At 43.7% G+C, this 26,991-nt stretch overlaps 1 protein-coding gene across 4 annotated transcripts; it reads left to right on the top strand.

Moving 5' to 3' along the window:
• Positions 1-116: 116 nt before the first annotated feature.
• rnf114 (ring finger protein 114) lies at positions 117-26,991 on the top strand. 4 transcript variants are annotated; one of them, XM_072514754.1, is made up of 7 exons: positions 117-268; positions 6,461-6,642; positions 9,290-9,440; positions 10,522-10,628; positions 13,968-14,082; positions 23,208-23,315; positions 26,496-26,991. In XM_072514754.1, exons 2-7 carry the CDS (start codon positions 6,515-6,517, stop codon positions 26,571-26,573), a joined length of 687 nt encoding a protein of 228 aa, XP_072370855.1. In that variant the 5' UTR covers positions 117-268; positions 6,461-6,514; the 3' UTR covers positions 26,574-26,991. The 4 variants fall into 4 exon arrangements, with proteins under 4 accessions (XP_072370855.1, XP_072370853.1, XP_072370852.1 ...); XM_072514752.1 differs by lacking the exon at positions 117-268 and adding an exon at positions 781-840 and having other exon boundaries at positions 13,971-14,082; XM_072514751.1 differs by lacking the exon at positions 117-268 and adding an exon at positions 781-840.

Genomic DNA, 26,991 nt, shown 5'->3' with positions numbered 1-26,991 from the left:
TGCGCCTGCGCGTTGGTACTGGCAGCAGCCCGTCCACTGGTACTGGCACGAACCTGTACGCCTGCGCACTGTTCCTGGCAGTAGCCCGTCCGCTGGTACTGGCACGAGCCTGCGCGCCTGCGCGCTGGTCCTGGCAGCTGCCCGTAAACTGGTACTGGCAAGAGCCTGTGCGCTTGCGTGCTGGCACTGGCACGAGAATGCGCCTGCGCGTTGGATTGATGGAGGTGGGGTGGTTGTCGAGTTGACTTGAGCAGCTCACCCGTTTCAGGTAAGTTTCTGATTTATGTCCAACCAACTGATAGGAATGTTAATGTGTATTTAATTTTAATTCGCAGTGACTATGAGGGAGGGAGGTAGCTCGGTTTAATATGAATGAGCAAAGGTGTCCCTCATCGTATATACCTGGAAATATAAAGTCACAACATTGAGTCCAACCATTCAATAAGCGTTCCACACCAGCAAATATTGAATATCCCTTCAATCCCTCTTAGTGCATCTTTTTTGACAAGTTTAGAAATTGCTTTAGATAGTTTATAGGTTCGAGTGGTGTTATTGGCCCTCATGAGTGGCCTGAGGCTTATGTGTTTATAGGTGTGGGCCTAATATCTAACTAGACATTGTTGTATAACACAGACGTGTAACAATGTTACCCCTTTGTGATCTGACTGTTTATCTACATCACAATAGTGACTACAAAAGTACTTAATTAGTAGTAAAGAGGCTTGGGAGATCTTAGAATTGTGAAAGTAGAGAAATGCTGTTTCTTTCTTTTCTTTCCATTTGTGTCTTTCCCACATGTGCATCCACCAGTCATTCTCCTGGGCTCCCTTCCTGCACAAGGTATGCCATCCTTCTTATCGCCCCCTCCTTCTCCAAAACTGCCAGATGCCAGCACTTCCAATGCTGCTGGCCTCTGTCTCCAATGCTGGACCCTGTGACGCTCCTTCTCAGACTGTCTTTACCCTCCCCCACCCAGCTCTTAAGTTCCCTTCTCAGTGAGCAAAAGGCATTAGATACATCCACAACATTAATTAATTCCACAACAATCCACTCTGAGCAAGAAACCAATCTGCCCAATACTCGAGATTGTAAAACCATCCCCACTGATATTTAAGTATCTTTCTTATACGATCCCAGGGCTTTAAGGTGATACTTAGTGCTATCAGAACATGAAATGCCTTCCTCAGCACTGTCAGACCTTGGATTTTCCTTCCCTGTGCTGTTAAATCAGATAATACTAATTGGCGTAATCAGGAACTATTTGAGACTGCCCTTAAATAGAATCCTTACAAATAGAGAGCCAATTTCCTCCTACATTCTTTCCCCCCATATGGTCACAATGGGGTCACGTTGTATTTGGCTCATAAGTATACAGCGGGCATATGTCAGCATGTTTAATTGAATGTATCCCTTCTGGTAGAAACTTGCAATTCTGACTAGTTGTCATTCTTGACTTGAGGGATAGCTGACAATGATACCGTCTGGAAGTTCAAATGCTTTTGCAGGCCTTAAACATTTGTAGCTACTCGAGTGGTGAACACTGTTCTATGTGAAAGGGAATGATATGCTTTCTGTATTTTTTCTGGGTCTGTCATCTAATACTTTCTGTGACTGCTTTTATTTTTTTGACACAGTTGCTCGACATAATCAACAACAAACTCTGTATTAACATTTGCTACTATGTTTTGGGTGTTTGCAGCTAGTTTCTAGTAAGCACAAACAATAGAAACAAGTCAATTTACTTTGAAGACAAGCTCCTTGATTTTATTCTGCAAGAAGTGGAAAAAGAGTGAGGTGCTTTTCATTCTCTTTTTACTGCTTCAGGACACTGAAAGATCTACTGCGGATGGATGATAACCTTTCTAAATGATTGTTTTTACATACATTAAAACATAACCGAATTATAGATAGTTGCTTATGACCTTAGTACAACAACAAGTCCAAAGATTTGTGGATTGGTAATGCTAAATTGCCCCTTAGTGTCCAGGGATGTGCAAGTTAGGTTAGGGGTATAGGGCAGAGTGGATCGGTGCAGACTTGATGGGCCGAATGGCCTCCTCCTGCACTGTAGGGATTCTATGATTATCATTTTTTTCTGCTTCTAGTGACTGAGTGATTAATTCTTTGTTGACATCCTTCTTTATTCTCTGCATCTAGTCTGGCATCTTGAACATACAAAAATGGCTGTTTTTAGATCATTTGTTCTTGCTGATGCAAAAGAGTTTGCTAATAATGTGTACAAATTAGTATTTTAAAATCAAATCTAGAAGCTGCCTATATCTCTAACTTGTCTTTACCTGTGCATTGAGACTTGAAAACTGCAGTTATTATGGTTTGTTTCACTAAACACGTAGGCTGGAATTCTATGTTTTAGTGCTTGCTAGCCTATATTTTCCACCCCTTACAGTGGATGGGAACAAAATTACACGTTGGCAAATGCAGAAGTAGAATATCCAATTTTCCTTTCATAAGCTACTGATTAGAGGGATGAGTGAGAGAATGGTCTGCAGCACCAGTTAATTGGCCTTCACATGCATCAGGGAGAGGACCAAAAGGGGACCTATGGGAAAACAGGCTTCGCTATTAATGGAAGAGAAATTAGATAATTTGTGCTCTCAGCCTTGTGAAGTGAATGGATCTGTGCTAGGACCCCAACTGTTCACATTATATATTAGTGATTGGCACGAGGGAGCTAAATGTATTATCTCCAAATTTGCAGATGATACAAAGTTGGGTGGGAGGATGAGCTGTAAGGAGGATGCAGAGAGGCTTCAGTGGGATTTGGACAGGCTGAGTGAGTTGGCACATACATGGCAAATACAGCATAATGTGGATAAATGTGAGGTTATCTGTTTCGGTAGCAATAATAGGAAGGCAGATTATTCCACCACCACATTGCTCCGCCTGGCTGAACTTGTTCTATCTCTCAACAGCTTCTCCTTTAACATCCTACTTTCTCCAAATCAAAGGTGTAGTAATGGGTACCCACATGGTTCCTAGCTATGCTTGCCTTGTTGTGGGGTAAGTGGAACATTCCTTGTTCCAGGTTTACTCGGGTCCCCTCCCACAAGTCCTTTACCGGTACATCAATGACTATCTTGGTTCTGCTTCATGCTCTCGTCCGGACCTGGAAAACTTCATCAACTTCGCTTCCAGTTTTCAACCTTCCCTAACTTTCACCTAGTCCATCTCAGACACTTCCCTTCCCTTCCTTAACCTTTCTGTCTCCATTTCTTGCAATAGAGTATCTACTAATATCCATTACAAGCCCACTGACTCCCACAGCTATCTGGACTACAGCTCTTAGCATCCTACATCCTAGTACGAAGTCTTACAACACCAGGTTAAAGTCCAACAGGTTTGTTTCGATGTCACTAGCTTTCGGAGCGCTGCTCCTTCCTCAGGTGAATGAAGAGGTCTGTTCCAGAAGCACATATATAGACAATTTCAAAGATGCCAAACAATGCTAGGAATGCGACCATTAGCAGGTGATTAAATCCTTACAGATCCAGAGATGGGGTAACCCCAGGTTGAAGAGGTGTGAATTGTATCAAGCCAGGACAGTTGGTAGGATAGGTTCCAATACAGGGAAAAAGCTTGAGATCCTACATCCTGTAAGGACTCCATCCCTTTTTCTCAGCTCCTTCGCCTCCGTCGCGTTTGTTCCTATGATGCCACTTTTCCTTCTTCCTTAACCGTGATTTCCCACCTACAGTTATTGACAGGGCCCTCAACAGTGTGCGGTCCATCTCCCGCACCACTACCCTCGCCCCTCCCAGAACAAGGATAGAGTGCCCCTCGTTCTCACATTTCACCCCACCAGCAAAGCATAATAATCCTTGGCCATTTTCGCCAACTCCAGCGTGATGCCACCACCAAAAACATCTTCCCTTCACTCCCTCTGTCAGCATTCTGCAGAGACCGTTCCCTCCAGGATAATCTAGTCCACTCCTCCACCATACCCAACACCTCTCCCATCACCCATGGAACCTTCCCATGCAATCGCAGAAGGTGTAACACCTGCACCTTTACCTCTACCATGCTTAACATCCCAGGCCCAAAATACTCATTCCAGATTAAGTAGCGTTTAACTTGCACCTCTTTTAATTTGGCCTATTTCACTCGCTGCTCCCAATGTGGTCTCCTCTATATCGGAGAGATCAAACGTAGACTGGGTGATCGCTTTGCTGAGCACCTTCGGTCTGTGTGCATTTAGGATCCTGACCTTCCTGTTGCTTGCCATTTTAACACATGACCCTGCTCCCATGCCCACATGTCTGTCCTTGGCCTGCTGCAGTGTTCCAGTGAAGTTAATGCAAACTTGAAGAACAGCATCTCATCTTCCAGTTAGGCACGCTATAGCCTTCCGGTCACAACATCGAATTCAGCAACTTCTGATGACCCCCACTTCAACCCCTTTGTTTTCATTCCATTTAATTTTAATTGTCTTTAACCTTTTATTTTTTTCGTGTCTTTCTTTCTACATATCCCCCCCCCTACTCTTTCCCCCTATCTTATCCCCCTTTCCTTACCTTTTCTCCTCTTTGCTTCCCCTCTTTTTCTCATTGTACCTCTCTCCCACACATGTCCCCATCTCCCCCCACATCTACATCTGTCACAGCTTACCTTCTGATTTTAGTTTCTCAGCTGTTTGGCCTGTCACACCTTTTATTCTCTCTGGGGACTGCCATTAGCACTCTTTTCCCTTGGTTTTTGTGGTTATGACTCATCTTTCATTCCCTCACCCTACAGTATAAATATCTCCCACTTTCTGTGCCTTTTAGCATTGACAAAGGGTTATCTGGACTCAAAACGTGAGCTCTTTTCTCTCCTTACAGATGCTGCCAGACCTGCTGAGGTTTTCCAGCATTTTCTCTTTTGGAGGCAGATTATTATTTGAATGGGTGTAAATTGAAAGAGGTGGATACTCGGCGAGACCTTGGTGACATCATGCATCATTTGCTGAAAGTAAGCACGCAAGTACAACAGGCAGTAAAGAAGGAAAATGGTATGTTCGCCTACACAGCAAGAGGATTTGAGTATAGGAATAGAGATGTTTTACTGAAATTGTATAGGGCATTGGTGAGGCCACACGTGGAGTATTGTGTGCAGTTTTGGTGTCCTTATCTGAGGAAGGATGTTTTTTGCTATGGAGAAAGGTTTACCAGGCTGATTCCTAGGATGGCGGGACTGTCACATGAGGAGAGACTAAATCGCAGCGAAGGTTTACCAGGCTGATTCCTGGGATGGCGGGACTGTCATTGGAGGAGAGACTAAATCGGTTAGGACTATATTCATTGGAGTTTAAAAGAGTGAGAAGGGATCTCATAGAAACCTACAAAATTCTAACAGAATTAGACAGGGTAGATTCAGAAAGAATGTCCCCGATGGTGGGAGAGTCCAGAACTAGGGGTCATAGTAAATCCTTTAGGACTGAGGTGGGGAGAAATGTCTTCACCCAGAGAGTGGTGAATCTGTGGAATTTGCTACCACAGAAAGTAGTTGAGGCCAAAAACGATGTGTAATTTCAAAAAGGAATTAGATATAGCTTTTGGGGCGAAGGGGATGAAGGGAAATGGGGGAAAGGCAAGATCAGGGTATTGAACTTGATGATCAGCCATGAGCATAATGAATGGCAGAGCAGGCTCAAAGGGCCTCCTCCTGCTTCTATTTTCAATGTTTGGCCTGAAGGGAAGGTGGAAGTAGTTTTGAGGAACTTTGGTTCAGAAAAAAACAAATGTAGAATAGAATCTTAGTGATTGGATTGTTTCTGAGTTAAGATGAAAGAAAGCATCAGTGGTGTACTCCAGATATGTCACATTTTGTCCAAAAATTGAAGTATCCACTGATTGCACTTAAATTATTGAAGAATTCAAATTAAACCTCGTTGTTGTCAGGAGTGAACTGTATTATCTCAAATGCGACATTGCCTGGCCCCCGAGAAAAGGCAAGAGTTGCACGTAGGATCCGCAGCAATAAGGCTGGAGAACAAGGCCACTGGCATTAATAGACCTACCTAGTGACCATCAAGCCGTGTGTGATGGAGCAAAACCTAAAGAAGATGTTTTAAGTCTCTGGTACCTATCGAAAGGAATGCTACTACCACCCCTTTCCCCACCCTATTTTTACATTTTAAATTATATTCTAGATTATTAGTTGTACGTTCTGGAGGGGAGCAGACTGCGTTTTAGCAAAAACGTTGTCCAATTTCTTGTGTGTTGGTCAAGAGCGTTGAGGAATGTGATGACGGCCCGAGAATATAAACACTAAAAGGGAAAATTTCTCTTGTAAGTTTAGATCGAGGAGAGACGGCACCGGAAGTGTTTTGTGCCTCCAAAGGCGATTGAAAGCAGCCGTGATCCTTCCTTCCTTCCACTAACTGAGAGGCGGCGGCGCCGCCTCCTTCGGGCTGTGTGATTCTCATTTGCACATTGCTGGTACTTTCCTTTTTCTCATTCAGGGTCACCGCCTCCACCTGACATCCGTTTGCGGAAAAGGACACACAGCAGTAGAAATGGCGATGAACTACAAAGAAGACGCGTCACGTCGTAAAGAAACATCTGGGGATGACAAAGAAGCTTTAACTTGCCCCGTTTGCCTCGAAATTTACGAAAATCCCATGCGAGTCGAATGCAAACATGTGTAAGAAGGAATTTTGCTACGTTTTCCTTTGTTGTTTCTTTAAAATCCGCCCCAGAATTCGTCAAAGTTTGTTTTATTTTACACACGCCGCGGGGTTGCAGCTGACTTTTATTACACGGCAGAGCTCGAATTGCAAAACGTCGGTTTTGTTTTTTGACGAGTATTTTTCGAATCGACTGTGGCACATTAAGTCGACCGGAGTGAGTCCGCATAATACATACTCCCGGTTTCGTTTTTGTGATGTACTGGATTCGCGCTGAATCTAGGGAACTGTAGTGTTTTGGTTCCTGCTCTAATTCATAACACCAAACATAATATTGCGAATGCGACGATGCTTTTTTTTTTAAAAACTATCCCTGCGCTGCAACCGGATGAAAACATTTGCAGGTGCAAGTTAGAAACTATGATGCTTTGTTGTCTAACCATATAAGGACTCTTAAAAGGTCAACAGATTACTGAATCTAACCTTTTATTTTTGATTGCTTATAAGGTCCCAGTGTGACCCTAAAAACTCGTGACTTTAAGTATATTTTACAGTGTAGGGATGAATTTTCATAATCAAGAAAATTGCATTGTCATGTTTCACTTTTCAACAGGCGCTGTGCTCGATCCCAGAATCTGTTCATTCTCCATAACTCTTGTAAGGTGTTTAAGACTAACCTTGATTGACTCACCCTTGGGTGCTTTTATTTCGCTCTTACACCTCTGCCTTGGCATGTTTTTCGATGTTAAAGATGCAATGGTGTTTATTGTTCTCTATACATTGCATCACAAACACACACATTTCGGCCAATAATCCCATCTACATGAACCTGATCTCTCCAGGGGATACTAAATGTTTGTCTATGATGTCATAACACACAGGGGAGGCAGTGGTATTGTCACTGAACTAGTAATCCATGGATGCAGGGCAATGCTCTGGCAACATGAACCTGGCCACCACTGCAGATGGTGAAATTTGAATTCAATAAAAATCTGGAATTAAAAGTCCAATGATGACTATGAAACCATTGTCCCACTATGCCAACTGATGGAATTTAAATTCCATTAAATGTATCTGGAATGTAAAGCTAGTTTCAGTAATAGTCACCATGACGACGACTATCAATTTTTGTTTCAAAAACACATCATGTTGTTTAGGAAAGGAAATCCGACATCCTTGCCTGGTCTGGCCTACATGTGACTCCAGATCCACAGCAATGTGGTTGACTTTGAACTGCTCCATCAAGGGCAATAGACAATAAATCCCTGGCTCAGCCAGGGATACCATGTCCCATGATGCAATGTTGTGACTGCCATATTTTATATGTGCACATTAGCAAACGTGGCCATTTCTGGAGTAGCTTTGATTTTACTGCCATACCCCTCCTCATTTGCAAAATATTCAATCCCTTTGGATTCTCTCATATTTTCTCCCTTTATACCTACTCATCATTCACTCACGCACTCACTTTCATAGAATGATAGAATTTACAGTGCAGATGGAGGCCATTCAGCCCATCGAGTCTGCACCGGCTCTTGGAAAGAGCACCCTACTCAAGCCCACACCTCCACCCTATTCCCGCAACCCAGTAACTCCACTTAACCTTTTTGGACACTAAGGGTAATTTAGCATGGATAATCCATCTAACCTGCACATCTTTGGACTGTGGAAGGAAACCGGAGAACCTGGAGGAAACCCACGCAGATACGGGGAGAACGTGCAGACTACACACAGACAGTGACACAAGCCGGGAATCGAACCTGGGACCCTGGAGCTGTGAAGCAACTGTGCTAACCACGATGCTACCGTGCTGTCCCTAGTCTCAAAGTCTCTCCCCATCTCTTCTTGGCTGAACATGCATGCTCTCCACCCTTTTGCTCTCTCTGGTCTCCCTTCATCCACCACAGTTTCTACCCAGTCTCACTTCTGTTGCTTTCTTGCACCTCAAACACATTTCCTGCTTTTCCTCACCCACCCGCTTTCAGCTCCTGCCTCCTCTTTTCCATGCACTCATTTATTATTGCTCTTTCTATTTCTCCTGTTCTCTCCCCCCCCCCCCCCCCCCATACATTGATGCTGCCTTTTCCAACTCTCTTTCCCTCTCTTCTATTTTCTCTCATTACCTCATGAGCATTTTAACTTTCAGTTCTAAGTGATCACACACCTAGAGACATCTTGAGCCCTTTACTAGATAGTAGGAGGACACTCATTGTGTCACAAAACCATTTCCGTACCACACTTGCAGAGGGAAATATTGTCGCGGCCACCTTGCATTTTGAAGGGAACTCTCCTGTGCTTCAGTTATGCTGTTGAAAATCAACAGAGGAAATTAGTGGCAAAGTCCGTTTGCAGTTCCAACCTCTGTTGTGGAAAAACTTTGTGATTTGGAGCTCAAAAGATTAGGGTTCAAAAATATTAGTGTCTCTCATACAATTTGTGCAATCTATGCTTCCTTTTAAATTGCTGATTTGAAGATAACTGCAGATGTTTGGAATACTAGAATTTGTTTTTAACCTATAACTTAAAAACATGAAGTTATTAAAACATCGATTTTAAGATCCATAATTTTATTTCTGTTTTTGTTTTAATGGCAATATTGAAGAATTGATTCAGCCACGCATCTACTATTTGAGCTGAATAATTTCTAAACTTGTTTTTAATTAGATTTTGCACCAATTGCCTGTTCGCGTTACAGAAGCCAAAAAAGCCAATTTGTGCAGTGTGTCGTTCTCCTCTGAAAGGTGCAGCTAGAGCAATAGAAATTGAGAGGAAACTAGAAGAAACTCCAGCAAGTTGCAATGGCTGTGGGACTCAAGTAAGTCATACTTACTGGGGGTGATGAGAGAGAAAAATGTTGGATGATTTGACTCCTCATTTCCAGTTCACTTTGTATCCAAATGTTCCATTAAGGTACGGGATGATTTTCTTCTAAGAGTTCAGGATCATAAAGCAGGAACAAAAGGAGTGGAGAATTTATTTTCCATAGGGCTGACCGTAGAGAGAATGGCGCTTATTCCTCATTCCCAAAATGCTCACACCAGAGTATCTGAGAGGGACTGGGATAAAGTCCTGGCATTAGTTAAAAAATAGATTTCTTTTTAACAACTTCGTTGTTGCTCATTTTGGACAACAGCCAAAATCTCAGGCCTATGCAATATACCTGAATGTAGAAATACGGATGGCCTTAAGTATGATGAAGAACACCTCTGTTGTACTCTGGCTGATTGGCCTGATTATTTACATAACTTCCAGCATCTACAATAACAGAATCATACACAGCAGGATATGTCAGCTTAAGAAGGAGAGGTGGGGAGTCAGTGGTATAGTGATAAGGAGAGGTGGGGAGTCAGTGGTATAGTGATAAGGAGAGGTGGGGAGTCAGTGGTATAGTGATAAGGAGAGGTGGGGAGTCAATGGTATAGTGATAAGGAGATGTGGGGAGTCAGTGGTATAGTGATAATGTTACTTGGACAGGTAATCCAGTAGCCCAGGCTAATGCTCGGGGTACACCGGTTCCACCACAGCAGCTGGTGGAATTTAAATTCGATAAAGTCTTGAATGTAAAGGTCATCTTAGTAATTGTCGTAAACACCCAGTTTGGTTTATTAATGGGAAGGAAATCTGCCACCTTGCCTGGTCTGGCCTTCAGAACAACAGTATGTGGCTTATGCTTAACTGCCCTCTGCAATGGCCTAGCAAGCCATTTGGTTCATGGGAGTGACAATCAGGAGGGCAACAAATGTTGGCCTTGCCAGCAGTACTCACAAAACATGAAAGAAAGAAGAGAAATGCAAGGTTCACGTTGTATGAGACTTGGAAACTGTTGCTGAGCATTCAATTTTATTCTGTTTTGCCTTTTTGTATTTACTGTAACTTTTCAACTTATTCAAATCCAGGTTTATATGAAAAAGTTGCGTTCCCATAATGCAACGTGTGCAAAATACCAGGAGTTTATTTCTGAAGGTGTGAAAGCATCCATGAAGGATCAGCATCCCAGCCTTAGGTGACTATATTTCATTCCTTATAACTGTAAGTTATAGCTATTGAACTGTGTTGTTCGATTTCTTTGCCAAGGTTGATTCTTTGATAGAGACTTACAATCTATAAAGCATTACATCACAAGTGATTTTGCATTTGCTAATTGGGTGTTGGGCAGATAGTCTTTCATTAGCCGGAGGTGTCTGCTGTTGTCCCTCTTGTTACATAACAAATATTTAGTTTGAGTCATCAAAGCGCTTTTAAATCTTTGACTCAAAGTAAAACAAGTATTTGAGTTGAGTTAATGTTTCAGTCGATGACCTTCCATCAAACTGGAACGTGTTCTAGATGTAACAGATTTTAAACAAGTACAGAGGTGGGGAAAGGGTGGTGTGGGGGATAAGAATAAAAAGGGAGGTCTGAGACAGGGTGGAAGGCAAGAGAGATTTGATAATAAATGGTCACGGGACAAGTAAAGAAACATAAATCTGGAAATAACAGAATCATTACCAACAACTGCTGCCTGAAGAAACCGGGACTTTGGTCATGAACTGAAATTCTTGAACCCAGTGTAGACAGTTGTAAAGTGCCTCATCAAAAAACTTGGGGAGCAGTACTTCCCCTTTTGGTTGGACACTTCACAACATTCAGCCTCAAAACTGAGTTGAACACGGAGGAACACCATTTCATTCATTGAATCAATGATAGTTCTTCTATTAAGCTATCTCATCTAATTTCCTTGCTATTTCCCAATATCCTTTTCTATTTACAGATACAATTTTCTACTTTAAAATTATGCTGGTGTTTCTGCCTGCTATCTATTTTCAATAACCTTCATGAGACTTCCATGTCCATTTTGTCTGCCTGTTACTTGAATAATTGCTTGTGACAACTAGAGGTAGCGCTGTAATGGATGTTTTCATATTTGGACCACTCCATGTTTTTCAGGCACTAAAATCTGTAGACGGGTGGCACAGTGGTGCAGTGGTTAGCACTGCTGCCTCACAGCGCCGTGGACCCGGGTTTGATCCTGGCCCCGGGTCACCGTCTGTGTGGAGTTTGCACATTCTCCCCGTGTCTGTGTGGGTCTCACTCCCACAATCCAAAGATGGACATGGTAGGTGGATTGGCCACGCTAAATTGCCCTGAATTGAAAAAAAAAGAATTGGGTACTCTAAATTTATATTTTGTTAAAATCTGTAGACAAGTAAAATGGTGGGAAATGGATGATACTGAATAAAAAAGAATTGGGTACTCTTAATTTATATTTTTTTAAATCTGTAGACTAATAAAATGGTGGGAAGTGGATGATAATCAATCAGCATCCCATTTTACATTTCTCCCAAATGTTATTTCCATTGACTTCCCATTACACAAAGTAGAGATCTAGACCTGGGTCTGCAATTACACAAAAAAAAATTTAGAGTACCCAATTAATTTTTTCCAATTTAAGGGCAATTTAGCGTGGCCAATCCACCTAACCTGCACATCTTTGGGTTGTGGGGGTGAAACCTATGCAGACACGGGGAGAATGTGCAAACTCCACAGCAGTATCTTCGCACTGACACTTTTGTTTACTCTGTGGGGAAGTTGTGGAAGGGTTCCCAGACTTATCATCAGCCCGTTGAACAACGTTATGAAAGCTCCTTCCAACAAGTCCTGATGTTTGACTCTAACCTGAAGTTTCTGTCCAGGAGTTGGTGTGCTGCCACAAGGCCTCCTAGTTGCCTGTTTAAAAAACTTTGTGTAAGTCTGCATGTTGCCCTATGCTTTGACCACCGAGTGCTACGTGCTGCTGTGAAACAAAGGTTTCTAAGCTTTTTCTTCACTTCTAATGCTATCTTTGTTTTAAAATTTAAATCATATTCTTCATCTTAATTCTTAAAATTGTTTTCAGGTTTACTTTAGATGGTCGATGGCACGGTAGCACAGTGATTAGCACTGTTGCTTCACAGCGCCAGGGTCCCGGGTTCGATTCCCGTTTAGGTCACTGTGTGGAGTCTGTACTTTCTCCCCGTGTCTGCGCGGGTTTCCTCCGGTTTCCTCCCACAAGTCCTGAAAGACGTGCTTGTTAGGTGAATTGGACATTCTGAATTTTCCCTTGGTGTACCCGAACAGACAGCAGATTGTGGCGACTAGGGAATTTTCACAGTAACGTTATCGCAGTGTTAATGTAAGCATATTTGTGACAATAATAAAGATTATTATTATTATTTTCCACAGCTCTTTAGGATAGATGTGAATACTGCTCTACCTACCTTCCATTTTCCTAAACATTATTGCTGAACATTCTGCTCCTCTTTGGCTTCTGTTTTTCTGTGGAACTTCTGCCTATCCCGCCTTCTTATCTCTTTTTGCCTCACTCACTGTTGTCTTCCTTTAGCCTCTTCTGTTTACTGCACTCCCACATTGCACACACTATCAATTTATTGCTCTCTAGGTTCCAACACTGCACTCCTTCATCACCTTGGTCAAATTATTTCTATGCGCTAACAGTACTTCTAGAACGGATGTGTAATGGATGTTTGACCATTCCCTGAGGTGTGTTCAGGCCATGCTGCCTGCTAACTTGAATGGTCTAAAAGAGCTTGTTGACTTGGCCTTGGGAGCAACAAAGCCTGGATGAGGAAGTATTATGGAGAGCTTTGTGAATTAACTGATTTTTCTGTGTTAGTTAATGATTCTTTTGGAACACAGTCAGTTAGTGAAGATTTAGCATTAATTAATGGCACAAGAAGTTTTTAAATAGAAAAACCCGACTTGTGCTTTATTACTTACTTTATATCTTTATCCCTTGAGAGGCATAAGGCTGGCTCATGCTGGTGTCCCGGATATGAACCTAAACAAGGTTCTTTGATTGAAGGTTAGGCACAGAGCAATTGCAGCCTGATCCATTCTCTCTTGCCATAACATCTATCTATTTGACAGGGATCAATAGCAGATAAAAGTAACACAGGCTGATTACCACCCCTCCCCCATCCCAAACAGTAATTCAGAGCATAAAGATAATTGTAGCATTCTAGCTGCTGCACTATTTTTTTTTTATAAATGTTTTTTATTGGGTTTTTGAACAAAGTATATTTACCGTTATGTACACAGAATAAAATATATATAAGAGAAGGGAACAGGCACACACAAAAAAAATTAGAATAAAATAACTGGTAGGGTATTATGTACTAGCTCAACAACAGGCTGCTGCACTATTTATGGTCTGCCCAGAATTAGTTGACCTTGACTTAAACCTTGTTCCCCTCTTACTGGATCTTTTTTTAATAATCCTTTTTCTTTTAATGCAGCCTTCAATTATTTAAATAGTAAAAAGACATACTGCAGAGTGTTACATTGTGCCTCCATTGTTTTTCAGCAGTGTCCCCAATCGCTTTACTTTTACCTGTCCATTCTGCAATGCAAAGAACTTGGACCAAGATAGCCTGGTTGAGCATTGCATTACAAGCCATACAGGAGAATATGGAAGAATGGTAAGGTTTAAAAAGAAAGCTATCTATTATGTAGAGCAGGTCGATCTAAATACTTAAATCTCATCAGTAATCCATGTTCTCAATGGTACCAATTTGTTTCAGAATCTGGTTTAATTGGCCTTTCAATAAGGAATGATTTGGGCATTGTAACAAAGTATTGACAGACTAATGTGGAGGCAGTGCAAATAATCCAGTCCTATCGTTGTAGTCTCTCCAGATATCACTTCAGAAGCCCTAGCTTTGTATTTGTGTTTTATCCATTCAAAAGAAAGGAACACTGAGTCAAACTGTATAATGTCGCTACCACTTCCTCAGCTGAGATTAACTAACACTGCACAGACCAAAAATCCTGGTCTTGTGCTATGGTGCTATTCTTGGCCATTGGAATAGAATATTGCATTCTGAAATTAATTTTTTAAGTATGTACTCTAGGGATAGTTTTAGCAGGTAAATTCTGAGTTGTTGAATAAACTAGCAGAGTTCAAGACTATGGATATAGTCTATAGAGGGCAGGTTTAGCTAATCTTTATAATTTATTGAGGGCTGGTTTAGCCCAGTGGGCTAGACAGCTGGTTTGTGATGCAGAACAAGGCCAGCAGCGCAGGTTCAATTACCGTACCAGCTTACCCGAACAGGCACCGGAATGTGGCGACTAGGGGCTTTTCACAGTAACTTCGTACTTGTGACAATAAACGGTTATTATTATTATTTGCATGTTGAGTTTAGTTATTCAGGAGGTCCTCCATGAGGTTGCTAATTCTAAGGACAGATTTAATTTTTGAACAAATTCTTGGAATAAGTGACTTGTGAATGTCTACTGTTACTTGTTCAAATGATGAGAATAACTTTTTTGTTTTCTGTACACCGTAAAAGTAATTGCCCAAATATACCGATAGACCTCATCTTTAGCTTTTTTTAGCAGAAAGCTGCTGAGGCTGATCATGATAGCAGCAGTACTGTAAACTCTGTCCTATACCTAATATTGGTCTAATCAAAGTTAGCAATCTGATTCACACTTTAAAAAAATTAATGTGACTAGGTTTATTCTTTCTTGCTCACAAAAACCAGATCAGTCATATGTTACATTGTAGTTTAAGAATGTGCCTTAAAACCCTGCTGCAGCGAACAAACTGGTGCAGTAAAAAATGTTTTTCTACTTTGCACAGTAACTATCTGTATGTTTCTTTAATTTCTAATAAAAATAAGCAAGAGCCCTCAGGCTCCAAAACACCTGTCACTTTGGTCAAAGAAGAAATTTAAATTCATATAAAATACAAACAAAATGTTAAAATTAATCCCACTGTCAGCAAGGTTTCCAGACAGGTTTCTGCTACATTCACTGGAACTGGGTCCACAGCAGAGTTCAGTTGACACAAAGTACCTCGGACCCCCTTGTCGAGAATTTTATATTTTATATTTTTTCGAGTTCCGGCCAGGTCTGAGAGCCGCACCGAGGCTGTGGGTGGCGCTGCAAACTTCCAGCCTAGCAGAAATCAATGCCTGGCGATCAGTGAGACGAAGGCCAGAGTGACTGCCCCCTTCCCTATCCAGAGGTCGAGATGTTCTGTCACCCCAAAAACCACCACAGATGGGCCCTGCTCCTCTCGACCTCAACCCCCACAACCCTGAACATGGTCGCGAAAAAGGCCGCCCAGAACTCCCGAGTCTGGGGCAGGACCAGAACATGTGGGTTTCTTTGGCCCCTGACACCACTCGCAGCTATCCTCCACCTCCGAGAAGAACCTGCTCATGCGTGTCTTAGTAAGGTGCACTCTGAGCACCACCTTGAGCTGCATCAGGCTTAGCCGTGCGCAGGAGGAGGTGGAGTTAATCCTGTGCAGCACCTCGATCCAGAGTCGTCCCCCTATCTCCGTGCCCAGCTCCTCCTCCCATTTCTGTCTGGTGTCGTCCAATGGGGTCCTGACCTTTTCTATGAATCGTCTGTAGATGTCGACACATTTGTCGTCCCCAAACCAGTTCAGTCCTTTCAGTCCTACCATTGTGTCCAGAAATGTGTGTCCGGTTCACTGAGGGACTGTTTTGTTTCGTCGCAGAGCTGCAAGCACCTGAACTTGTTCCCTTTCTGGAGTTGGAGTCTCTGAAATTTCCCCCAGGGTCGCCAGTCTATCATCCACGTCCCAAATTTGAGGTCTATCCTGGCTAGTGTGGACCTATGCATGTTGCAGATCGGGGCCTCTATGGACATCTCACCAAGCATGAAATGGCACCTGAATTGGTTCCATGTCCTTAGTGTGGCCACTACCAATGGGCTCCTGGAGTGTGTCGGTGAGGAGGCCGGGAGTGGTGCGGTGGCCAGCGTTCGGAGAGATGTCCCTGTGCAGGAGGCCTTCTCCATTCGGACCCAGTCCGCCTCCGGTTCCGTTAGCCACCCCCTCTCCGTGTTTGCTGCCCAGTGGTAGAATAGGATGTTCGGTAGTACCAGGCCTCCCAAAACCACCCTCGCTATTAGATGGTCCTGCATATCCGAGGGACTTTTCTCTTCTCTCTTCTCATCCCCACCCCTCCCCCAAGGCGAAGGTCATGATTAAGTTGTCGATCCTGGTGAGGAAGGATTTGGAGGTGAAGATCAGGAGTGATCTGATTACGAAGATCGTCTGTCCCTTCTCACTAGCGAAAGAGGGAACGAGTCCCATCTTGCAGGTCCCTCTTCACCAGGCTGGTGATGTTCCATTTGTGGAGCCTCATCCATGGGTGGACCACTTGGATCCACAGGTACTAGCACTTGGTTTGGGTCACTTTAAACAGTAGGACGATAAGGGCTTTAGAGTGGTTTCACAGGTCGGCACAACATCGAGGGCCGAAGGGCCTGTACTGCGCTGTAATGTTCTATGTTCTTCCAGCTCCGCTCCTCCCTCTCAGGGATTCACCGAGAAGATTTCACTTTCCTAGGTTGAGTTTGCAGCCTGAGATGGCATCTAAATTCCTAAGGAGTCCTGTTACCTTTCTCATGCTGGCCATGGGATTCAACACGTAGAGGAACAGATCATCTGCATGGAGCGAGACTCTATGCTCTCTTCCCCCTCTCCGAACGCCTTCCCACCAGTCGGCCGATCTAAGGGCGATGGCCAGTAGTTCGATAGCCAGTGCAAACAGGAGCGGGGATAATGGGCACTCCTGCCTTGTTCCCCTGTGCAATCAAAAGTATTTGGAGCTGCTGGTGTTGGTCTCTATGCTCGCCGTAGGAGTGCTGTACAGGAGTTTCACCCACGTGGTGAACCCTACTCCAAACTCAAACCATTGAAGTACCTCCCATGAGTACCTCCATTCTACTTGATCGAAGGCTTTCTCAGCATCCAGGGAGACGATCACCTTTAGTGTCCTCCCCCCGGATGGGATCATTATTACATTCAACAGGCGTCTGATTTTCACTGTTAGCTGTCTCCCCTTGACAAGCCCGGTCTGATCTTCCATGATCAATTCTGCCGGTCAGCTCTTTAGGCATCTCCCCAGTGTTTTCGCTAGGACTTTTGCATCAGTGTTTAAGATAAGAGATGGGTCTGTATGCTCTGCACTCTACTGGGTCTTTGTCCCTATTGGGGATGAATGAGATCGAGGCCTGTGCCAGCATGGGCAGCAGGGCTCCCTTTGTCAGTGAGTCATTGAACATCTCCTGCAAGTGCTGATGCAAATACTTTGTTAAAATCTACTGGCAACCCATCCAGTCCCGGCGCTTTCCTTGACTGCATGGAATTGATGCACTCCACGATTTCGTCCAGCTCTAGCTTCCAGCCCTTGTGTCCTATCCTCCTCCACCACCGGTATATCCAGTCTGTCGAGGAACTGTTCCATCACCGAGTCCCCCTCCAGGGGTTCAGAGATGTATAACCTTCAGTAAAAGTTTGCAAAGACCTTGTTTGGGTCAGCTGCCATCCTACCATTTCTGTCCCTACCAATATCTTTTGCGACTGCTTGCTTTCTTAGTTGGTGTGCCAGAATGTGGCTGGCCTTGTCTCTATGGTCATAGAAGGCCCCCTGTGCCTGGCGGAGCTGGTGGACTGCCTTCCTTGTGGAGTGCAGTTCAAATTCCATCTGCAGCTTTTTGCCACTCCGCCAGCAGTTCCACGATTGGGGCCATGGAGTACCGCCAATACACCTCCAGTATGGAGTCGATCAGCCGCTATTTGCCTGCCCTGTCTTTCCTGTCCCTATATGCGATGATTTCCCCCCTGAGCACTGCTCTCAAAAGTGGGGAGGTGAGACCTCCCTGTTCTGGATGCAGGTTACATAACCGCCAGTGGCTTGGAATATCTTGGTCCAGAATTCACTATCGCGAGGAGAGCTGCCTCTATGGGGGTTGTTGGACCCGGTCATTCTCCAACCTCATCATATAATGTGCCGCGTGGTCGGAGTATTCGCCTATGTTACCCCTGGAAGCACTCTTTTCCCTACAACAAGAAGTCTATACGTGCGTAGGCCTTGTGCACGTGGGAGATGAAGGCAAATTCATTTTCTCTCGGGTGATTGAACCCCCAGGGCTCTAGCCCCCTCCCTCCATAAAGGCGTTCAAATCCTGCGTTGTCCAGTTTGGGGGGTGTATATAATTACCAAGACTACCGATGCCTCTTCCAGGGTCCCGCTAACCATAACTTAGCGCCCCGCCCCACCCGGGTCCGTCACTATGCTTGTCACCCTAAATGAAACTGTCCTGTTGATTAGTATGGCCACCTCCCCTTGTCCTGGTGCTGTAACATAAATGAAACGTTTGTCCCACTCAGCCCTTCCTTACCCGCACTCGGTCCCCTCTCAAATGTATCTCCTATAGGAAGGCTACGTCCACCTCAGACTCTTGAGATGGGCGAGGACTCTGATCTCATCACCGGCTGTTGAGGTCCTTCACATTCCATGTTAGATCTGGATTTGGGGAGGGGGTGCTCTCTCCCCTCTGAGAGGCGGTGCGTGACCTCCTCCATTGCTGTGCTTCCGTACTCCAGCCTGCTCGCTAATGTAGCAGCTCCCCTAACAGACGGATTCCCCTATTTAACCCCCATCTACCTCTCTCCCCCTGCCCTCTCTGCGCCTGTGGTCAGCCCTGCCCCTCTTGGATTCTTGCAGCCTGCATTCTGGCCATTTCCCCTCTATCGTTGGTTGCCCAGTCTATTTTTCTGGACAGACGTGTTGGCTTCCTCTGGGGCATCAAAGTTGTGTTCTGTACCCTGGTACGTGACCCATAGCTTGGCAGGATAGAGCTAGCCAAACCACACCCCACTTTTGTACAGTGCAGATTTGGTACCGTTGAATTTGGCTCGACACCTCACCAGGTCAGCACCAATAACCTGGTACAGGCGGATGGAATGTCCTTCCCAGTTGTAACGTCTCGCACTCTTTGCCCACCTAAGGATCCACTCTTCTGATTCCTGTGGAGCCTCACTATTATCACCTGCGGTGGTTCCCCTAGCCCTGGGTCTCTGCCGAAGCGACCTGTGGGCTCAGACTACCTCTGGGGGCTTGGCAAGCCCTCCTCGCCGACCAGCTTCCCAAACATCGCTGCTACATATTCTGTTTCTCCCCTCTGGCAACCCCACGATTTTCCGGTTTTGCCAACTCGATCGGTTCTCCTGGTCGTCATCTTTATCCTTCAACCCCTTCTGGGTCTTGACCAGGCTCGCTACCTCGGTGGCGATCCAGTCCCCTTGGTCCCTGGCTGCTTTTTCGAGGTCCGGTGTGCTCTTTACCACTGAGCTCTAGTCTCCGCTCCATATTGTCTGTTGCCTCCCTCATGGGGGCTGTCATGGCTTCTGCTGCCTCCTCGACGACTGCCAGGAGATCTTTTCTCATCTCCCTATGTTTCTGGAGCTCGAGGTGATGAAACACGTAAATTTGTCGATCAGTGCCTGGGTCTGCTGAGAGCTCTGCGAGGTTGACCCTCATCGGATCAGTGCCTCCGCGTACAGTTCCCTGTTCTGAGGCTGAGGTTTCCTTCCCCTCGTCTTTACCGACTTTTCAGCCCTACAATCTCTGCATTAAAATCAAAATCAAATGATCATGCAATCCTTTTGTGTGACTATGATGCTTAATATTTGGATCCACCAAGCTATTGCACAGTGGAAGAAATTAATGTTTTGCATTAATGCATGACTTGCAAGGAGTTGTTGTCAACAGAATGTGCAATCAGGTGCCATATAACTGGACTAAAAGGCACGTGGCAGCATGGATACAAAATTGGCTGAGTGACAAGAAACAGAATAGTGGTGAACTTGGAAGTCTTGTGAACTTTGTGGAGGATAGTGATTATAAACTTAAAGCAGGCATAGACAGTGGAATGAGTCTGATGAAAATGAATGCAGAAAAGTCTGAGTTGATGGTGGGGAGAGAGAATATAAAATAAAGGATACAATTTTACAGGTGTAGAAACAGAAGGGCGAGGGTATTAAATACGTATACAAATTGTGGAAGGTGGCAGGTCTGGTTGAGAAAATAACCACAAGGAGGTAGTGGAATACAAAATCAAGAAAGTTATGGCAAGCCTTTATAAAAATTGGTTGAGCCTCCACTGGCATATTGTGTCCAATTCTGGACATCACACTTCAGGAAGGATGTGACTGGATTAGAGAGAGTGCAAAGAAAAAAATACAGGAATGGTTCCAGGGGTGACGGACTTCAGTTACATGAAGAAGCTAGTGTTATTCTTCTTTTAAAGAAGAGATTTGATTGAGGTATTCAGAATCAGGAGAGGTCTGGACAGAGTAGAAGGCAACTATTCCCATTGATGGAAGGATGGAGAACCTGAGAACAGAGATTGGCAGTAATTGGCAAAAAAAACTTAAGGTGATATGAGGAAAACCTTTTTCACACAGCATGTATTTTGGATCTGGAATGCACCACCTATGGAGTGTGATGAAGGCGAAGTCCAAATAAACCAGTGTGGGTCTGCCTACACCACAAGGACTACAGTGGTTCAAGAAGGTGACTCACCATCACATTCTCGAGGATATCGAGGGATGGTCAATAAATGCTGGTCTTACAGCAACACACCATCCCAAGAATGAAATTTTATAAATGGTGGGTTCAACAAGAAATTTTGGATAATATATCTGAAGAAAAACATGCAGAGCTGCCGGAAACGAGTGGGGGAATGAATGGCACCAGCTGTGCTGCTCGTGCAGAAATCTGGCGTGGGTATGGTGTCCTCCTTCAGTGGTGTAACCATTGTAGGTTTTGGTACAGTACCCTGTTCTCGTACATGGTCAATTGCAGCCCCACTTTTCCCGGAGTCGCAACGCAAGTGAATTACCCCTTGGCTTATCTCGCCCCCTCTCCCTCGCCCCATCTCTCTTGCCTCCTCTGGACCTAAATGACAAACATATCCATGCAATCTAACACCATTATGTAAGTTCCCTTTCCAGTCTCTAACTTGGTAACTAGTTCTCTGCCGTTCCAGAAGTACAGCACTCTCAGCTATTCTGGAGAAAACACGAAGGAGCGGGAGAATTCTGCTTCCAGGAGTCAAACTGAGCTCCTTGGGACTCTGAAAATCATTTCACTGAGATAGTATCCAATCACCACCTGTTACCAGGCGGGGTATGGCGTTTTGGCCAATTCATTGACCAGCAGTCAATCAATTAAACCGAGCCCCACCCATCTCTCTGGTGCTGAAAAGTATGAGGCCTCCCTTTCAGACTAGCGGAGTGTTCACTCCTGTAACTTCTGAATTCCTCACTCCCCTTTTCTGCTTGACTGAAAAACACATGTCCATTAATCAGCCATGGATCAAAAATGATGACGGCAAAATAAAACAAATGGGAAATAAGGGAATAAACAGGAAGGATCCTTACAGTTAATTCTTTGGTATGTTTGCAGATCAAGTTAAAGGGTGTAAATCATTCAACTAACCCTCATTTTTCAGCTAATATCTTTATTAATTTATATATTTTATATTAAATAGCATTAACAGTTTGAGAGCTGCTGAAGTTTCTAAAACGTTCAAACCCGCAGTAAGTTTAAATACATCTCCCTCCCCTGGCTAAATCCTCACACTGCCATTGTACATACTGTGAAGTAGAAAAAGCTGTCTGACTCAACCACTTCAGGTAAAGTTTTGGGTGCATCCCCAGATGCCCTGAATTTTTCGGGAGACCTCCACTCCACCCAATTGTTGCACTGGATCTCTTTCATCCATTTGAAAACCAAACGACTGGAAAGAGATGGAGTCAGGAGCAGAACATTTTTAAGGCAGAAGTTCTCATTCCTGAGCTTCAGTTAAGATCCAGTGTTAACGTGGCAACTGGTATGCTGAGTTATTAGAGGTGTACTGAGACCCGCCCGGGGCCAGTTGCATATCGGGTTCCCCACCCACTTGCTTTGGGGAATGTTACTGCCAATGGGGAATGGGGCGGGGGTCCAGTAACACAAACCAGAATATCCATGGACATGAGACCGACAGATAAGAAGCCGAGATTCATCCTGGCTGTAACCAATTGCCACATTGTTCCATAGTGGGACATCTTCCCTCGGAACCATCAAACTGTGGTTGGGATTTACGGATACATAGAGTAGGTGGAAATTATTTCTGCTGGTTGGGAAGTTCAGGACTAGGGGGCATAGGTCTAGCTCTAATTTTCAAGACTTTCAGGAACCGTTTCTACGCACAGGGTCATAAAAGCTTGGAAATCTCTTTCACAAATGACAATTGATGCTAGATCAGTCACTAATTTTAAATCTGAGACTGGATGTCTCTTAACCAAAGGTAGGAAAATAGAGCACAATCAGGTAACTGGAGTTAAGTTGCAGATCAGCTATGATCTAATTGAATGGTAGAATAAGGTTGAGGGACTTTCACCTGTTTCTATGTTCTTGTAACCGTTGAATTAATAATAGGAATGCTGCGAAGTCTCTTCTTGAGGGGATGGGTACATGTGAGAGAGTGCATTCTTTAATAATAATTTAAATGTCAATATTCCAGCTGGTATTGTCTCCAATTCTAATTTCATAGATTGCCAGAATTCTTCAGAGTATTAAAACTAAATTTGTTCTTGCACTAAATGAACAGTTTGTCGTGAATAAGATGATGGGAAGAATTAATATTTCTTATGTTCAAATTTAGTTTTATGCAATTCATGACTCAATGTTTTTGAATTAGTTTTGCATTCCACTTTGTTTCTTGCCAGGTTTGCCCAATTTGTTCCTCAATGCCATGGGGTGACCCAAACTTCAGAAGCGCAGACTTGATACAACATTTGAAAATTCGTCATAAGTTTTCATATGATACTTTTGTGGTATGTACTTTCAGTTTCCGTAAACCCGAGCGTAAACATAAAATCCCATTTGCAGTGGAATCATGCCTGCGCAACCTTCAGTCGCTAACCCCTGTGTCTTAGGTCAAGGAGTTTCCCTCGAGGCTGTTTGATTGGTACTTGTGCCACTTATAACAGACCTAGGAGACTTGTGCTGCTGGAGAGGTTCATCCAAGGGCTGGGAGAAGGACAGGGGACTATTGGTTCCAGCCCCCTCTGTATTTGCTCCTGATAAACTGGGTGCTCATCTTGGGAAATCCATGCCACAGGAATGTTGGGCAATGATGTTTCACCAAGGCTTTGAGGCCAGTGATGTGGGAATTCCTAACATAGACAGTCCTCCCAAATGAATGGTCCAGTTTTGAATGAAGGATTGAGTTTGGTTCCCACCACAGGAACTTGAGCACATAATCCAGACTGATGTAGAAATGAGGTAATGCTACACTGGCAGAGCTGCCACCTTTTAGAACATTAAACCACGACATCTCAGGTAAAAGTAAAAGATGCAATGGCACAATTTGAAGAAGTTCAGGTGAACTTGGGTTTCTGGCCATATGTTACTCTTCAGTCAGCACCACGAACACTGATATTCTGGTTATTTTATTGCCATGTGCAAATTACTGCTGTATTATCTACATTACATTTTAAAAGTACTTAATTGGCTGTAAAGCACACTGGGCGATCTTGATGTCAATGCAAGTTATTCACTAATTTATTTAATTAAGGGTACTTTCAATTGTCGCAATCTCCAATACTGAATGAGCTAAAATTTCCTTCAACTAAATATTAAGAAGACCAAAGCCATTATCTTTAGTCTCTGCCATAAACTCCATTTCCTACCCATCAGCTCCATCCCTGTTTCTAGCAACTGTCTGAGGCTAAACCAGGCTGCTCAATTTTGGTGTCATATTCAACCCTCTAAATCAGTGATTTTCAAAATGGGGGTCGCGACCCGCGCATGGGTCGGCAGAGGGTGTAGCATGGGTCGTCAAAAGGTCACCAAAATGACCCCAGTATATCGCCTGACCATGTTTACCGTTTTCTCTCTAGGTAAATTCTCACTGCGTTAGTGTATGACCGCGCAAGGCTAATGAAGAAGCCGGTGCTGTGGACTTCCTTGCCTCTCTGGGCCAAAGTATAGTTGGGCAGTTTGCAGTCAGAGACCTGTAAAATTCTCTTTAGGTGGCATTTCCGGCTACTGTTTTCGGGGTCAGGATATTGAGTTCAGTGTGGTATTATTTCTTGAGTTCAGTGTGTCACGAACAAACCCTGTGCGTCTTTTATCATTCTGTCAGTTACGCTGTACATGCAGCCTCCTCCACCCCTACAAGCCCCTATGTCCACTCCTTCCACTTCCAAATTGTCTCTCCACACCGGGGCTCTTGTCTTTCAAGGACGCTTCTTTTTTTCATCACATCCCCACCGCTATCCAGCCCCTCTTCCCAGGTACTCATCCCCAAACATCCGTCTCTCCCGTGTGCCTACATGACTCCACTAGCTGAATCGGTTCCTGTACCGCAAGGACTTTTGCATCTACCTTTATCTGGGCTCGAATTGTTTGCCAAAGATGGCATTAGCTGGCGACTAAACTACACTCGTGTACAGGAGCCGGTAACATGTCACGTATATGAAATGGAATAGTCTGCACGTTTTGCATATTGTTCAGCTGAGCTGTGCCCAGCGTTATTTTTCTTTTAAGCATGCCTTCAGTCTGTTACATAATTACCTGGGAATAAGTACTGACAGGCGTCCAGTGACATTCTGTCTGACAGTGTTTTTTGTTCAACAGTTAGGGCTCCTGTTTCTGAAGTTGAAGTTTTGAATTTAATTTCCTATCCAAGGTCGTTTTAGGTTTTGAACGTGTGAACATAACATTGGCTCAGTATTGCACAGTTTTAGCAATCTTCCCAGCGATTGCGCGCAATTTTCCAAATTCTAACAATGGGTGTGAAGATATAAAACATCAAATAATCCTGAGTTACGCCCTTTAGCAATGTGTCAGGGTGCACGTGTTGTTTAAGGTGAAACAGCAGCTCAATTTACATTCAATAATACAGAAGTGCCAACAATGAGTGTGACTTTTTAACCGTAATTATGGAGAATCTTTTGGAATGTGACGTGGGTCGCGATAGTCGGTCATTCTGTAAACATGGGTCACTCAAATAAAAATTTGAAAAACACTGCTCTAAGTGGAGCTCCCCACCATATCTGCTCCATTGTCAAAATATCTATTTCCACCTCTAACATCGGCCTTCCTCCCTGCTATGGCTCATCTGCTGCTGAAATTCTAATCCATGCCTTTACCTTTAGACCATACCATTCCAGTGCACTTTAAAAAAAAAAAAAAATTTAGAGTGCCGAATTATTTTTTTTCCAATTAAGGGGCAGTTTAGTGTGGCCGTAATTAATTGGCTATAAAGCACATTGGGCGATCTTGATGTCATGTAAGTTATTCACTAACAATCAACCTACCCTGCACATCTTTGGGTTGTGGGGGTGAAACCCACGCCGACACAGGAAGAATATGCAAACTCCACATCGACAGTGACCCGGGGCCAGGATCGAACCCGGGTTTCAGTGCCGTAAGCATCAGTGCTAACCACTGCGCCACCATGCGGCCCTCCAGTACACTTCTGACCACCCTTGATAAACTTGGAAGCCCCCCAAAAAGTTTCAACATACATCAAGTCCCATTCATCATCCTTCTGCTTACTGATCCCATTATAGTTAATTTCCCGTGGCACTAACCTACATGGCCTCTGGTTAAGCAATGCTTTTTTTAACCATCTTTGTTTTTGGATCCCTCATCGACTTTAACCAAGCTTTTGGCCACCTGCCCTAATGTCTCCTTATTTAACCCGATATCAAATTTTGGTCGATGCCCCTGTGAAGTATCTTGGGATGTTTTGCTATGTTAATGGTGCTTTATAAATTCAAGTTGTGGTTTATTTTATTTACTTGGTAGGTTTTGAGGCCTACTTAGTGTCAGTCCCATGAGAAACTGTATCTGGCCTGTAGCAATATAACCTTTCCTTCCAACAAATTTCCAAAATTGAAGTCCTCAACAATACAACTGTGAGATTTTTACAACTTGACCACTATCTCTACTATCCAGTTGCTTTATAAATGATTGTATGTAAATTTGCACTTTTTATTTTGCAGGATTACAGTGTGGATGAGGATGAAATGCTGCAAGAAGCCATTGAACTTTCTCTGCAGGACAGAAATATGAGATTGTAGGCTTAAGTACCCGTTTTTCTGTCAAACAGCAGACCAGAAGCTTCATTCTATGAATACTGCTATGTTGCAGTTCAATATGTCCATAAATCTATCCTGTGCACTTTTGATTCTTTGGTTAAAATACTTGTGTTGGGGATAATAATACTTGTATTGGGGATGATAATTCAACTCTTCCTATCATAAGTCTACCATTATTATTAGTATTAAACTGCAGGATGCAATTAGGTGGGGTAACCAAGGTATACTAAAAACCACCTTGTGGTTGCATTTTATCAAATAGGATTTCTTCAGTCTGAGGATTATTATGGCACTTTAATCATGTTTAAAAATGGATATATTTGCTTTTTGATTAAAATCCAGTTATACTGCCCTGTTAGCTTTTGGAAAGAATAATAAAACAATAATTGGATTACGGGTA

This window comes from Scyliorhinus torazame, chromosome 8, assembly GCF_047496885.1.
Source record: "Scyliorhinus torazame isolate Kashiwa2021f chromosome 8, sScyTor2.1, whole genome shotgun sequence".
Taxonomy (NCBI): domain Eukaryota; kingdom Metazoa; phylum Chordata; class Chondrichthyes; order Carcharhiniformes; family Scyliorhinidae; genus Scyliorhinus; species Scyliorhinus torazame.
Note: the sequence above shows the minus strand (reverse complement) of the source record. Positions and strands in the feature narration are given on the sequence as shown.